At 39.9% G+C, this 14,425-nt stretch overlaps 2 protein-coding genes across 3 annotated transcripts; one reads left to right on the top strand and one right to left on the bottom strand.

Moving 5' to 3' along the window:
• Positions 1–2,381: 2,381 nt before the first annotated feature.
• Positions 2,382–4,497, bottom strand: mrps6 (mitochondrial ribosomal protein S6). Its single transcript, XM_032553370.1, has 2 exons — positions 4,021–4,497; positions 2,382–2,485 (listed from the first exon to the last, which is right to left on the bottom strand). Exon 1 carries the CDS (start codon positions 4,388–4,390, stop codon positions 4,058–4,060), a length of 333 nt encoding a protein of 110 aa, XP_032409261.1. The 5' UTR covers positions 4,391–4,497; the 3' UTR covers positions 2,382–2,485; positions 4,021–4,057.
• A 431-nt stretch (positions 4,498–4,928) lies between these two features.
• Positions 4,929–12,593, top strand: nolc1 (nucleolar and coiled-body phosphoprotein 1). Of its 2 annotated transcripts, XM_032553364.1 has the most exons (14): positions 4,929–5,079; positions 5,338–5,393; positions 6,461–6,599; positions 6,690–6,810; positions 6,893–6,993; positions 7,080–7,209; positions 7,469–7,606; positions 7,680–7,769; positions 7,862–8,341; positions 8,826–9,608; positions 9,750–10,601; positions 11,330–11,460; positions 11,537–11,620; positions 11,721–12,593. In XM_032553364.1, exons 1-14 carry the CDS (start codon positions 4,969–4,971, stop codon positions 11,877–11,879), a joined length of 3,375 nt encoding a protein of 1,124 aa, XP_032409255.1. In that variant the 5' UTR covers positions 4,929–4,968; the 3' UTR covers positions 11,880–12,593. The 2 variants fall into 2 exon arrangements, with proteins under 2 accessions (XP_032409255.1, XP_032409254.1); XM_032553363.1 differs by having other exon boundaries at positions 4,930–5,079; positions 8,826–10,601.
• Positions 12,594–14,425: the final 1,832 nt, after the last annotated feature.

Genomic DNA, 14,425 nt, shown 5'->3' on the forward strand with positions numbered 1-14,425 from the left:
TATTATAAACAGGTTGGTAGTTTATATAAAATAAGTCTAACTCTCTATGTTCAACAGTATACTTGTATCTGCATACTCATTAGATGCTTAAATTTGCATACAAATGCCTGTTAGTTTGTTTGTTAGTTTACTGACTTATTTTCGTTTTTCAGTTTTAGACATGGTCAAAAGATCCTGGTTAAATAAGCCAATACTCCACACACCCTTCTCAACAACCTCTCTGGGGTCATATAATTGACAATCAATCAAGCAATCAACTCAACTTATTAGGTCCCCAAAAGGAAATTCATTGGCAAAAATTAGTTGGGACGGCCAACACATTCATACAAATTTTTACACAGCAATTGATGAAACAAAATAAGAAGATCTATCTGACGAATATCAAAAAATAAAATTAGATAAAGAGCACATAAAAACATGAGCTAAACATTATACTGGACAGCAGCAATTCGATAGCAACTTAAAGTTAGGGCTAACCTGACCATTGCCTTCCTGGGCTATTCTACTCGATTAAAATCTGGTTTATAGCTCAGTCTCAGCTTTCTCCCATTAATTTGGATTTCTCCGGAATTAATATTAACAGTCATCTTGTTTAGCTTAACACTTAAGAGTGGGGGATGGCTATTTACATCATTGGCAATAACCGGTAAGCTTCTTAACTGAATTGGCGCATTACATACAGTACAGACCAAAAGTTTGGACACAACTGTGTGTCCAAACTTTTGGTCTGTACTGTATGTCACAGCCAAACATGATACACAGCTCTACATTAAGATGTCACCAGGTGACTCAGAACCCTCAAGTCACTGAACAGATGCTTAGACCAGATAAATGTGTGGAGGTGCCAAAACTTTCTTCAGTTGAATAGAAACAAAACTGAAGTTATTATTTTTGGACCTAAAAAGGGACAATCTACAGTCGATGCAGAGCTTCAGTTATTACAATTAAAAACCCAACCCATTCTCACTCCCAACTCGTCATATATTGACGCATCGGACGGTCCGTCCTCGCCACATATTGACGCGCAGGGTACCCCTTTCGCGTCAATATGTGACGCGAGGGGTTTTGCCTTACCGTCATTTTTGCCCTAAACCTAACCAAATCGTCGGGTTTTGAAGGTTCGGCAGCGGTTTCTAGAACCCTTGGCGTCAATAATCCACGTAAAACATGTGACCTACCCAAATCGTCAACATGTCACGCTGAAGGACCCTGCCTAAGTCGTCACATATTGACGCGAAGGAGGTACCCTTGGCGTCAATATGTGACGCATGGTCAGAAATCGTCCCAACTCGGTTGAAAAACCAGCGATCAGGCTGGAGAGTAGTGATGGACTCTGACCTGAACATTCAGAGTCACATAAAGACAGTTACAAAGTCGGCCTTCTATCACCTGAAGAATATTTCCCGGATTAATGGACTAATGTCTAAGCGAGGTGTAGAGAACCTCATCCATGCGTTTATCTTTAGTAAACGCATGGATTGCATTAATTACTGCAATAGTGTATTTACAGATCTGCCTAAAAAATCAATCACAGCTGCAGCTGATCCAGAACGCTGCTGCTGGTGTTCTGACTAAAACCAGGAAGATAGAGCACATCACACCTGCTCTAAAGTCTTTACACTGGCTCCCTGTGGCTATGCACATTTTTAATGAATAATAAATACCACAGTTTCAAACTTAATAACACTACAATACCATTAATATATAATTTATTGGAATTTGTATTTTTTCATCTTGTATTGTTACTTTTCATTAATTGCTCCTCATTTCTTCATGTAGCTTTTACATCAGGAATAATAACTTGCTAAATAAAATGTTGGGAATTTCTTGTATCCTTCTCCTGTAATACATCTTTAGACATCACAATTGATCCATGTTTTACTCGCTATGGAAAGAATACTTGCTGTAAATGTAATAAGAAACACACTTGAGCAATCCCTTTGCCAATTTTTTTTAAAATAAAAAATAATTTTATTTTATTCTATTGAGGTCCAAATAAAAAACCTAATTTCAACAGTAAAAAATAAAGGCATATCTTGTAAGTACATCTACCTGGGTGTCACAGTTATGCTTTTTAAGGTGTGGCTTTCATCAAGCATCACAACAACTGCCTGGCAACTTTCTTGGAAAACCCCAAGTAAAGCGTGGTTTATAAATAGCAAGACTGGTTTTCTTGGGGAAATTCTGCGGCAGTTTTTAAAAAACAATTTCTTGAACAACTGTCATCTGGTATGGATGTCTACTAGCATTATCATACATTTACAAAAAAGAACTACCCACAGAGAGTCAAGTCAGTGAGCGTGTGAAAACATGAACAGAAACTGCCATCACATGGCTAAAGAGCACATGGCCCACACTGTCTGCAATGAACTACAATCAGAGAAAAGGAAATAGTAATTTATTTCATTACATATACAGTAACATCACATCCAACAGCTATGGGCAGGTCAGCAGCATGTTGTTCCGTCCTCATGAGCAGTGAAGCCTGTGAAACAAACATTACATATAGTTAAAGAATAATAATCAGCACAGAATAAAGTAACAGCAGGTAAAAAAACATGTAAACATTTCTGTATACAGTAAACCCGTTTCTACAAGTGATTCAAAGTGAGCCACATGTTTATTTATAGTGCAGCACAAGAACTGCTTATTCTCAACAGAACAAGATGCTAAGTGCATCTAAATTAAAACGGTGCAAAGAATATGATTAAGAGATGTGGCATGTAAAAACAAGAACAGCAACATGTGCTCCATGATGGCTTAATTAAGAGGAAAACATCTTCCAATTTCAAAAGGAGAGATTTGGTTTTCTCGCATTTTGCCATCACATTTCTAAATCCATCACAGCTGAGATCATTTCTGCTTAGTGAGACATAAAAGTCAGATGAAACAGGAAATGTTGAATAAAATAGTCCATCTTGTCCTCATGTGTTTTTCAAACAGAAAAATTTGCCTTTTATAAATCAGGTAAAACTGCATCAATACGTATTAATGACTGACAATCTCAGTTTAAACATAATTCACTTAAGCATGTTTGATCTGAAAATATATATTTAGCTTAATTGTCTTTCTTATATTTGAAGAATGTCTCCATAAAGTTAGGCTGAAGGTAGAAGACAAATAAAGCTTGAGCATAATCTTCAAGGCTGCCATGTTTATATTGAACCACCTGTGAGTAAGTTTCACTCTGACACTAAAGCTTTTCAAAACATCTGCAAGCAGAAATTACATTTAGAAAGACTGTTAGCCTTGTACAGATGTTTATATTTAGTATTTAGTATTATATTAGTGTAACTACTGTAATATTTGTTTTTTTTACTCATGTTCATCATAAGTTGAGCATCTTATACCAGTTCAAATTTGAATTTAAGAATTCAAGGAACATGAAATAAACACAAAATAAAAATATTCTAGAAATAATTGATAACAAAATGTTCCTAAAGTAAAATTTGAATTATTCAAGATAGAGTTGTGCAACTCTACCTTTTGGTGGAGTTTGGTATCGATTCGATACCAAGTAAGCACAGGGTATCACAGAAAGATACCAATATTGATTCTATGTATTATCTAGGTTATATATATTATCAAACTTCTGAACAATAGGTATTTTTGTGGTTTATCCTTTCAGTTATTTTGTTAAAACCAATGATAGAATTCGGACAATGTTTACAGATGTCTAAAAAAGACTTTCAGAACAGAAAAAAAATTGAAAAGTGAAAAGAAAATTGTGTCAATCTTTTCCTAAATATATAAAGTGCAAAAAATATATCATTTGAGAGAAAATCTAAACAATTTTTTGAGGTAGTGTTGAGAAAATACAACTCAAAAATAAAATAAAATTTTAAGACGCAATGCGATCCGTTATGGATACCGATTTGGGATCTATATTATTATTTTTTTATCAGTCCCCACATCTATAATACAAGCGTTAAATTAACTAGGACTTTCCACCTTTCTTTAATAGTTAACATCTACACAACTCAAATTAATCGTTGTTTGTTGCTATAAGCAATTCATCACCTGCGTTATTGGAGAGATTAAAAAAAAGTGAATGACGTTATTGTAAGGGGCCACAGCAGCTGCTTTGGGGCTCCTGCTCTTCCTTCTTCATCACAGTGGGTCTCACCACGTCCACGTCACGGTGCAGGTGGTTGAGCAAGTCGTCGAGGATGCTTGGAGCACAATAAAAGTCCACCAGAAAGTAAGTCCCTCTGCTGTGCCTCTGGTTGTGTTTTGTCATCTTGTAAGGCAGCAGCCTCTCTCCCAGGTTCTCCAGGTTTCTCACCACCGCGCCGCGCTCCATCAGGGTCTCCACCGTGCGCCGGACGACGGCCGCCGTCTCCGGTCGCTGCATCGCCTTCAGGATCAGAGCCAGCTCGTAGCGAGGCATGGCTGCAGTGAAGTGGTTCTCTTTTCAAGGTTTCAATCTGGTTAACAACAAGTTGGTGTCATTGCAGTGAAGGCAACCATGTTATGACACGAGGGACACGGAAGGACTTCAGAATCACGCATGCGCATAACCTCCAAAGAGCACAACTAATTATAAAAATAAAGTTTGAAATATTATATCAAACTAATACAAATATATAAATATAAGTAAAATCCTACAGTAAAAATATGTACCTATTGGAATAAAAAAAAATATTCAGTGACATTCTTTGAAGTTCGGAAAATATACTAGCAGTAGAGGTCTCACTCTGTCCGAAATAGAAAAAAAACTAAACTTTTAAGAGATACTTCACATAGAAAAATAATTAACGGCATCTTACATATTGTATTGAATGTAAGACATTGTTTGGTTTATTTTATTACCACACAGTCAGAAAGAACTGTTACCAGTTTTCTGAAAATGCGAAGTATTTTTATCGAAAGGAGGCGGCCATCGCCTCAGAGAGTCGTCTGTTTACGCAATCATGAGGCGCCTGCGCACTTTAGTCACTTCCTCTCTGTCCTAGGAGCGTGGTAAAGATGGCGGAGCCAAACTCTGTCCCAAGTGATCTCTATAAATGCGTTTATTCGTTCCTGCTGGAGAACAAGTTCACCAAGGCGGCTCAGCAGTTCATCAAGCAGACTAAAGTTGTAAGTGTCTCACTTTGAGCCGTCTGTTGTTTTGCAGGGAGAGGGTCTATAACCTAACTGAACGCACAGGTGACGTGGGGGCCCCGGTGAAATTAACAACACGTGCAGCTGTGTTGTAGTCGCCACTTGTTTTAAAGAAAATACATTAATTTTTCTTATTTGTGAAAGTATAAAGAAGAAACGGGTCGATATGTGTAGTTGTGATTGAGACAGTTCTTTGAAATGAAAGACCAAGTTGCATTTTCTTGCTTCTTCCAGATTCCACAAGATCAAAATGAAGAAAGTCTGGTCAACATCTACAACTTCTGGGTGAAGTCAGTTGCCTTTCATTTTTAGACTCTTTTTCATCAGTATTTCCTCTTTACTGAGAAAAGTAATCTTAGATGATACTGACAATATCATTACTGCACTCTATTTGTTAAATATGGTAGAAAATTGCTGGTGCGCCCTTCAGTTTCAGATTTATTCATTATCAAGAATGCTTGAATAAAATGCTATTGTTTTTCAGTCACATACTTCATTGTACCTTTGTCACAATAAATAAAAATTCAGTTAAAATATCTGGCACAAATAAAGCACTTTTGTTTGATTTTGATGACTTTTGTAATAAAATAAAAAATATATTTTCTCTATAAACTTAAATTTAAGTCCAAGTAAATACATTTTAATGCAGAAATTGTATGTTATGGCCATATTATGACTTGACAGTCTTCCAACAGGTTGTCATTGACACCATGTCTGTCTCGCTTGTCAAATTAATAAAAAGCGCAGTGGAAGGAAAATGTATGGCATGGAGAACCGCAGTCTTCAGAGCAAGATGAAGCAAAGCCCATTTAAGAGTTAGAGGACGACAAAGTCAAGAGTTTCAAGAGCCACGAACCTCAACTATCACTATTATTTTTCTGAATTTTGGGGGTTTCATTGGCGCTAAATCATTGACAAAATTAGCAGGAAAAAAAGACTTTCAATATATGACCATGTAATGTTTTGAAGTAATGAATTGACCTGAGGACATAACTCACTAAGACGTTGTGTTTGAGCGTACTCCAATGGTTATATTTGGTGCTATTGAGTCAGATGAGATGGAGTTGGAGCACCACAGGGTGCAGTGTTATTCTTGATGTATATAATGAATTGTAGAACCATTCTGATCATTTTAAAATATTTAACAATACAGAAAATACTAATGTGGAAGCTCTAATATACTACAGATAGAATGAATTATTTAAAAATTAAATTTCTTACTAATTTTATTAAGAAAATCTGGCTGTTTTGCCTCTTCTAATGTTTCAACTTCGAGAAGCAGGAGATCGTGTAAATTCAAGATTTCCTGGTGAATAATCTAATTTGTTAGGAGTAATGGCATTAATTTTCCTCTAAGGTCTCCTGAGGCCAGGAAACGGAAAGCAGCTCCAGCGTCAGTTAATGGACCATCAGCCAAGAAGGCCAGGCCCAGCGCAGAAAGCTCCAGCAGTGAGGACTCAAGTGACTCTGAGGAGGAGAAGAAGGCTCCTGTAAAGGTGGGAATCAAAACCTTCATTCTGAAACTCAACATTTTTGCAGAATTTTCAACTGCACTCAGTTTCTAAAATTACATTTTACGTATGCAGACTGCTCTTAAGGCTGCGCCTGCTGCTGCAGCGGGTAGCAGCACGAGGAAGAAGGACAGCAGCTCTAGCAGCGAAGAGTCAGACTCTGAAGATGAGCAACCCGCCAAAGCTCCTGCAGCGAGTAAGTCAGAAGACAGCAAGAATTAAACAGCGTAAAGCTCATAATGAAAATGACTTTACATACGTTTTGCTTTTGATAACAGAAGTCGTCACAGCAGCCAAAGCAGTTGCTTCTGCTCAGAAGAAGCAGGAGAGCAGCAGTGAAGACAGCTCCTCCGACTCTGAGGATGAACCACCAGCAAAGGTAAACAGGAAAAAAGTTCTCCAACCATCATTGTAGAAATGTATTGAAACATGTAATAATGGTTGAGTGTGTGTATGTTCTGTAAGGCTCCTGCTAAAGCTGCTCCAGTAAACAAAGCTGCAGCTCCAGTAAACAAAGCTGCAGCTCCTGCTGAATCCAGCAGTGAAGACTCTTCATCTGAAGATGAAACTCCACCAAGCAAAAAACCCAAACCAGGTTTGATTTTGTTTTAAAGTTTTTAAACTTTTTATTTACTTATAAACAACAGCAATCTGTCCATCCATCCATTTTTTTCATCTACTCTATCAACTTTTTTACAGTCTGTCTTTTGCAACTTCCATATTAGAAGCCTAACCGCTAGAGACATATCTGTGATAAATTGCTAGTTATAAATGTTGATATGAAAAATGTAAAGGATGTTTGTTCCTGCAGTCCTTTGTGACCTGATTGTAAATGTCCACCTCTGTCCTGTCAGGACCGTACAGCGCCGTCCCTCCTCCTGCCTCCATCCAGAAGGCTCCTGCTGCAGCTGCTGCTAGCAAAGCCAAGGCCAGTGAGTCCTCAGAGAGCAGCGATGACAGTAGTGATGAAGAGGAGAAGAAGAAGGCGGCTGGTAAGTTTCTCAGCTTTCTCATTCTGACTTGTCAAAAGATTTAACCAGTGACTAAACAGTTAAATAATTACAGTAAAACCTGCTCCTGTGAAGAAAACCACCACAAAACCTGCAGCGACCAAACCTGCAGCAAAGAAGCAAGAGTCCAGTTCAGAGAGCTCCGGTAATGATCCCAGAACCCAAACGTTTTGTACTCTGGTTCATGTGAAGCTCAAGAGATAAAATACATTTTTGCATGTGTTTATGTATTCTTAGATTCAAGCTCAGATGAAGAAGAAGCCAAGAAGCCTGCAGCTAAAGCAGCCCCGGCTAAAGCAGCCCCGGCTAAAGCAGCCCCGGCTAAAGCAGCCCCGGCTAAAGCAGCCCCGGCTAAAGCAGCCCCGGCTAAAGCAACCCCGGCTAAAGCAACCCCGGCTAAAGCAACCCCGGCTAAAGCAACCCCGGCTAAAGCAACCCCGGCTAAAGCAACCCTGGCTAAAGCAGAAGACTCTGAGGAAGACTCAAGTTCAGATGAGGAGGAAGAGGAGGTGAAGAAACCTGCAGCAAAGACTCCTCCTGCCAAACCTGCTGCTGCTACTAAAGCTGCTGCGTCCAACACTCCTGCTAAAAAGGATTCCTCCTCTTCCTCAGAGGATTCCAGCTCAGAGGAGGAACAGAAGGCGGTTAAAAAACCAGCAGCCAAAGCTCCATCTGCAAAAACCGCTGCAGCAAAGAAAGACGAGACCTCGAGTTCAGGTGAAGAACGGTGGAAAGGAGCAGTTTAGAGCTGCAACTATCGATTACTTTAGTAATCAATTATTAAAATTGGCACATCTGCTGATGATTTTTTTCCTGTTTTTATTTAACCTCTTTAGCTATTTTATACAATTTTAGAAATTCATAAAAAGAGGCAAATGAACAAATTTCCTTTTAAAATAAACATTTTATTTCCCTCAGTGTATCTGCTCTGGGTGAAGCTAAAACTATGAGGCCACTTAAAGAGTTTCTGATAGAACATATATACAGACAAAAGGTGTTTTTATCTTAAATTTATAATGTGTATATATATTTTGTACAGGTTTGGCTGAATTACTGCTCTGGGTGTATTTTTCAGCAACTTGCATTTTTAAAAATCTGTATAGTCCAGTTAACGACTAATTGATTACTTAGTTATTAATCATTTCAGCCATAGAGCATTTCATGTCATCCTGGTTTTGATGCAAATGTTTTGTCTCCTCAGAAAGCAGCTCTGAAGATGAGGCTTCAGCAAAGCCGCCCACCAAGGCCGTGACCCCGAAGGCCCAGCTTGCTGCCTCTAAATCCCCTGCCAAGGCAGCAGAGACGAGCTCAGACTCAGAGGATTCCTCTGACGAAGAGGACGAACCCCCAAAATCTAAGCCAGTTGCTAAAGCAGCAGCTGCTGCTGCTCCTAAACCAGCTGCCCCAAAACTCGCTGCCCCAGCTGCAAAGCCTGCTGCAGCAGCAGACAGCAGCTCCGACTCCTCCTCTGAAGATGATGAGCCGGCGAAGACCAAACAAACAGCCCCTAAAGTGGCAACACCAGCTTCAAAAGCTTCAACTCCTGCAGCCAAACCTGCAGCAGCAGCAGAGAGCAGCTCAGACTCTGACTCATCAGACGAAGAAGAAGAGCCGGCTAAGGCTAAGCCAGCGTCAAAACCTGGAACACCTGCAGCCAAGGCAGCTACCCCAGCCTCAAAGCCTGCAGCTAAAATTGCTTCTAAAACTGCAGCTGGCACATCAAAGCCTGCAACACCTGCAGGAAAACCTGCAGCAGAAAGCAGTTCTGACTCTGACTCTTCTTCTGAAGATGAAGAACCAGCCAAGGCTAAACCAACAGCAACTAAAGCACCTACCTCAGCCTCAAAGCCTGCAGCTAAAACTGCAGCAGAAAGCAGTTCTGACTCTGACTCTTCTTCTGAAGATGAAAAACCAACCAAGGCTAAACTTACAGCAACTAAAACATCTGCCCCAGCCTCAAAGTCTGCAGCTAAAACTGCAGCTGGCACATCAAAGCCTGCAACACCTGCAGGAAAACCTGCAGCAGAAAGCAGTTCTGACTCTGACTCTTCTTCTGAAGATGAAGAACCAGCCAAGGCTAAACTTACAGCAACTAAAGCACCTACCCCAGCCTCAAAGTCTGCAGCTAAAACTGCAGCTGGCACATCAAAGCCTGCAACACCTGCAGGAAAACCTGCAGCAGAAAGCAGTTCTGACTCTGACTCTTCTTCTGAAGATGAAGAACCAGCCAAGGCTAAACTTACAGCAACTAAAGCACCTACCCCAGCCTCAAAGTCTGCAGCTAAAACTGCAGCTGGCACATCAAAGCCTGCAACACCTGCAGGAAAACCTGCAGCAGAAAGCAGTTCTGACTCTGACTCTTCTTCTGAAGATGAAGAACCAGCCAAGGCTAAACCAACAGCAACTAAAACATCTTCCCCAGCCTCAAAGCCTACAGCTAAAACTGTCGCTGGAGCATCAAAGCCTGCGACACCTGCAGGAAAACCTGCAGCAAAACCTGCAGCATCCTCTGAAAGCAGCTCTGACTCTTCCTCTGAAGATGAAGAAGCAGCTAAACCCAAAGCTGCAGTGACCAAAGCAGCAACCCCAGCCTCAAAGGCTGCCGCCTCAAAGCCTGCTACTCCTGCAGCAAAAACTGGTAAAACAAAGAGCAGCTCAGAGTCTGACAGCTCCGACTCAGAAGAAGAGGCCTCTCCTGCTAAACCTGCAGCCACCAACGGCAAAGCAGCGACTCCTAAAGCTGCAGCTACAGTGGCGAAGGCAACTGGTAAGCCTGCTGAGTCTTCGTCCAGTGACAGCAGCTCTGAGGAGGAAGTAGCCTGTAAAACTAGTCAAGTTAAAGCTGCTGCTGCAGCAGCAAAGAGCAAGACGATGGCGGCAGCCAAAGCCGAGGAGAGCAGCAGCTCCTCAGACAGTTCCTCAGAAGACGAAGCTCCGCGGAAAGCAGCCACGGCTCCCCCCACTCCCACAGCCAACAGTGAGTTCCTTGCATGTTTGTCTCCAGCATCAGATCATTTCTTTGTATTGGTCATCACTTGATCACTCAGTTATGCAAAAACATTCAAACCTCTAAACCAGGGGTGGCCAAAGTCGGTCCTCGAGGGCCGGCATCCTGCATGTTTTAGTTCTCTCCCTGGTAGTACCAACAACCTTGTCAACATGTCAGTGTTGTTCTTAGGCCTTTTATTGAGCCATCATTTGATCCAGGTGCATTAAACTAGGGAAAGAACTAACACATGCAGGATGCCGGCCCTCAAGGACCGACTTTGGGGACCCCTGCTCCAAACTTATGACCTCATTGAGTCAGATTTCATAAAACACAAGTGGTTCATAATTGTGAAGTTCAGGGAAAATTATACATGGTTTCTAAAATTATAGACAAAGTGTGCACCACCAGTAAAGTGTGGCGTTGGTGTCACACAAAAGGCTCAGGATTGCTTCTTTCTTTTTATCACCTAAATTTGCTTTAAATCTACTGAAAACTTCCTGCTTGACCTGTCTGCTGTTCTGCTTCATAAAGCTGATTTTTATTTTTTCTGTGGGCATTTGGAGCACAGAATTTAATTTAGGGGCATCAGAGTTAAAGGGTACTGAACATAAATGCACACCACTGTTGGATTATTCTTGCCACCTCATGAATATGCTCAATGTTTGGATTGTTTTCTCAAAGTTTGAGAATAAATCTGAAGCCTCTGATTCATGCAGATACAAATGGAAAGAGGAAACGTGATGAAGAGTCATCAGAAAGTGAAGAGGAGGAAGAGGCAGCTGTAAAGACGCCAAAAAATAAGAAAGTAACGACCACACCGCAGACTTTCCCCAAAGCCAACAAGAAGGTAAAACCTGTGGAACTGATGGCGATACCTTCAGATTTAATTGATGAGAAAACTGATGGAAAAAACTTTGTTGCAGTCCACCAACATACCGTTTCGTAGAATAGTCGAAGAACGCGTAGAAGTCGATCCCCGACTGGCAGATAACTCCTTTGAAGCTAAGGTGAGTTTAGATTTCTCTCAACACTTCACTTTACCCTTGAAGTCATTTTTTATTTTTTTTCCCCTACTTTTTACATTTTCATTTCTGCTTCTCCTGCCAGCATGGAGCCAACGGAGACTGGGGACAGAGAGCTAATGAGGCTCTCAAGTTTACCAAAGGAAAGTCATTCCGCCACGAAAAGACGAAAAAGAAGAGAGGGAGCTACCGCGGCGGAGCCATTTCCACCTCAGTCAACTCCATCAAGTTTGACAGTGATTGATCTCTCTTAATCCAGCTGTAACCCAGCTGTGTGCTCAGGAATCTGTTGTTTGGTCCCTCAGCCCTTGGAGACGGTCTGAGCATCACCTGAGCAACTGAGCCCAGCTGGCACTTAATGTACTCATCTACCTTTGGTCTTTGATCTGATTCAAGGTGTGATATTACTTATGGCCACTAGGTGGCTGCAGGCCGCCAATTGATGGTACAGAGCTGAAGCTTATGTTAACCTGCCCCTCTGTCTCAAACGATTTGTGTCCTGTAACTTTCATTCTATAGGTTTAATTGTCAATTATCTCTCAGTGAATGACATCCATCCGACCTATCAGGCTCAGTATGTGTTTTTTTTTTTTTGTAATGGATCTGAGGTATTGTTAAATTTAGATTTGGAGCAGTGAGTGTTTGGGCTTTTTTTCCCCTCTTACAATCACAGTAAACATTAAAGTTTTATACTGTATTTATAGTAAAATTTTATTCCAGGTGGGATTGTTAGAGCCACCAATTTCTGCTCCATGCCTTTTCTAAAGGAACTTTTGTTTTGATCCTGTTTGTTTTGATGTGAGGATGCTCATGTTAACCCTCCACGTTGTTCAGTAGTGATAATGAATTATTAGTAGAACTGAGAGCCGTCTTTTCAGTGTAATGTTGAAGCTTCTGGTTTTTTTTTATTATTCTTCTAACTTTAAATAAAAATCTAACAATAAAATATTTGCGTTGAGGGATTCTGATGCTTAAATTTATTTTTCACACTGAAACAAATGGAACAGTTGTTCAAAACGAAAACGTCACAGAATTCAATCAAATCTTTAAAATTACATTTTATTTACATTTTTTTATTTTTCAGATATCAAAATTTTACATTTTAATTTTTTCCTTCAGATTTAACAATTGAAAAATAATAGTAATGCCTCTCTCCTAGCTCTATAGAGAGGTTGGTTGGTAGAGCAACCAAACACTGTTCTGAAGAGTAGCATTACTTCAAAATAATGCATGAGTAAAATAAGTATCCTGCATTAAAACTACTCAACTTTATTTTTCAAAAAGTTATTCATGAAATATACATAGTCACTACCAGCCTTTGCACTAAACCTGTCATCTACATGGTAAAACATGGTGGTGGCAGCATTATGTTGTGTGAATTATTGTCTTTATCAGGAACAGAGAAGATGAATTGGACTAAATAGTGTTTACTGCACAAAAAACTTAAAGGTTGCAAAAGACTTGAGATGCAGAGGAGGTTCACCTGCCAGCAGAACAATAAAACTAAAACAACTAGAACTGTTGTGGAGTACAACAATGGTTTATCAAAGCATGTGCATGTGTAACCCAGAGACCTAGTCAAAGTCCAGACCTATATTTATTTGGAAATCTGTGGGAAATATTTCAGCCTCCAGATGTCTAGTGAAGGGTTGCAGCTGTTACTGCAACAGAATATCTTTATGCAAAGTATAAGTTTCCTTCCATTTTGAAGTTACGCACCATTTTAACATCCTAAAAGATGTAAAATTTCACAAAAAATTGTGGCTGTGACCTAACAAAATGTGAAACACTTCAAAAAGTATAATAGTTCTGCAGGGAACATTAAATGTGTGTATTCTATAGTCTTACACTAAAAGAAAAACCAAAGGTTTTCATGGAGAAAGTACAAAAATAATTTTAGGTCATTAAATGGAACCGTTTGGGTTTGTTTCCATCGCAGCCTCCAGGTGGCAGCAAAGCACTTCTGTGTTTCTGTTTACATGTGGAACAGAGAATACAGCATGAACTCTGTTACAGGATGCCATGGAGAAGCTCTGAGTGGATTTCTGGGTCCAGAAACCAAAAATGTCTGGTTTCCCTTTCACTAACAAGCCTGTCAACATGTGACAGTACTCCTCTAGCATTTCACTTTAGTAAAACGAATAATTTGACTGGATCTCCATGACATTTACAGGTGCTATCAGTCAGAATATTAGCACCTTAGCTGCATTTCTTTCAACCTTAAATGAGAATTTAACACTAGATTGCACATTAAGCCACATATAGATATAAAAAGGGTTTATTCTCATCAGCTTCATCTTCTCATTATATATGTCATTTCTGATAATGGGGCTCTGCTATCAGGAAAACATGGACAACTTGATGGCTTTCCCTCCAGGATGTTTAATTTTGGGTGCAGCTGAGTGTTTTACAGCACCACAGTGGAAAATCCACAATTATGTTGGCAGATCCTGTCACTCATCGCCCACACAAAGCATATAAGTGGGAAAATTTCAGTGTTAAAAGTAAGATCTTGGCAAGTTCAGACAGGAATAGTTGTGAAATGTGGTGCTTTATCAGAAAATTGTTCTCAGTTATTTAAGAGAATAGGTTTTGTATTCATGGAATCAAACTAGATGACTGGTCAAGAACCTACAGTACAGACCAAAAGTTTGGACACACTTTCTCATTGAATTCAATGAGAAAGTGTGTCCAAACTTTTGGTCTGTACTGTATCTCTGCTTTAATGTGAAACTAAAGCTCTCCTATAACTTTTAGAAACTATTAAGATAATTATTTTCACTACTATGA

The sequence above is a fragment of the Xiphophorus hellerii genome, chromosome 22 (genome assembly GCF_003331165.1).
Source record: "Xiphophorus hellerii strain 12219 chromosome 22, Xiphophorus_hellerii-4.1, whole genome shotgun sequence".
NCBI lineage: Eukaryota > Metazoa > Chordata > Actinopteri > Cyprinodontiformes > Poeciliidae > Xiphophorus > Xiphophorus hellerii.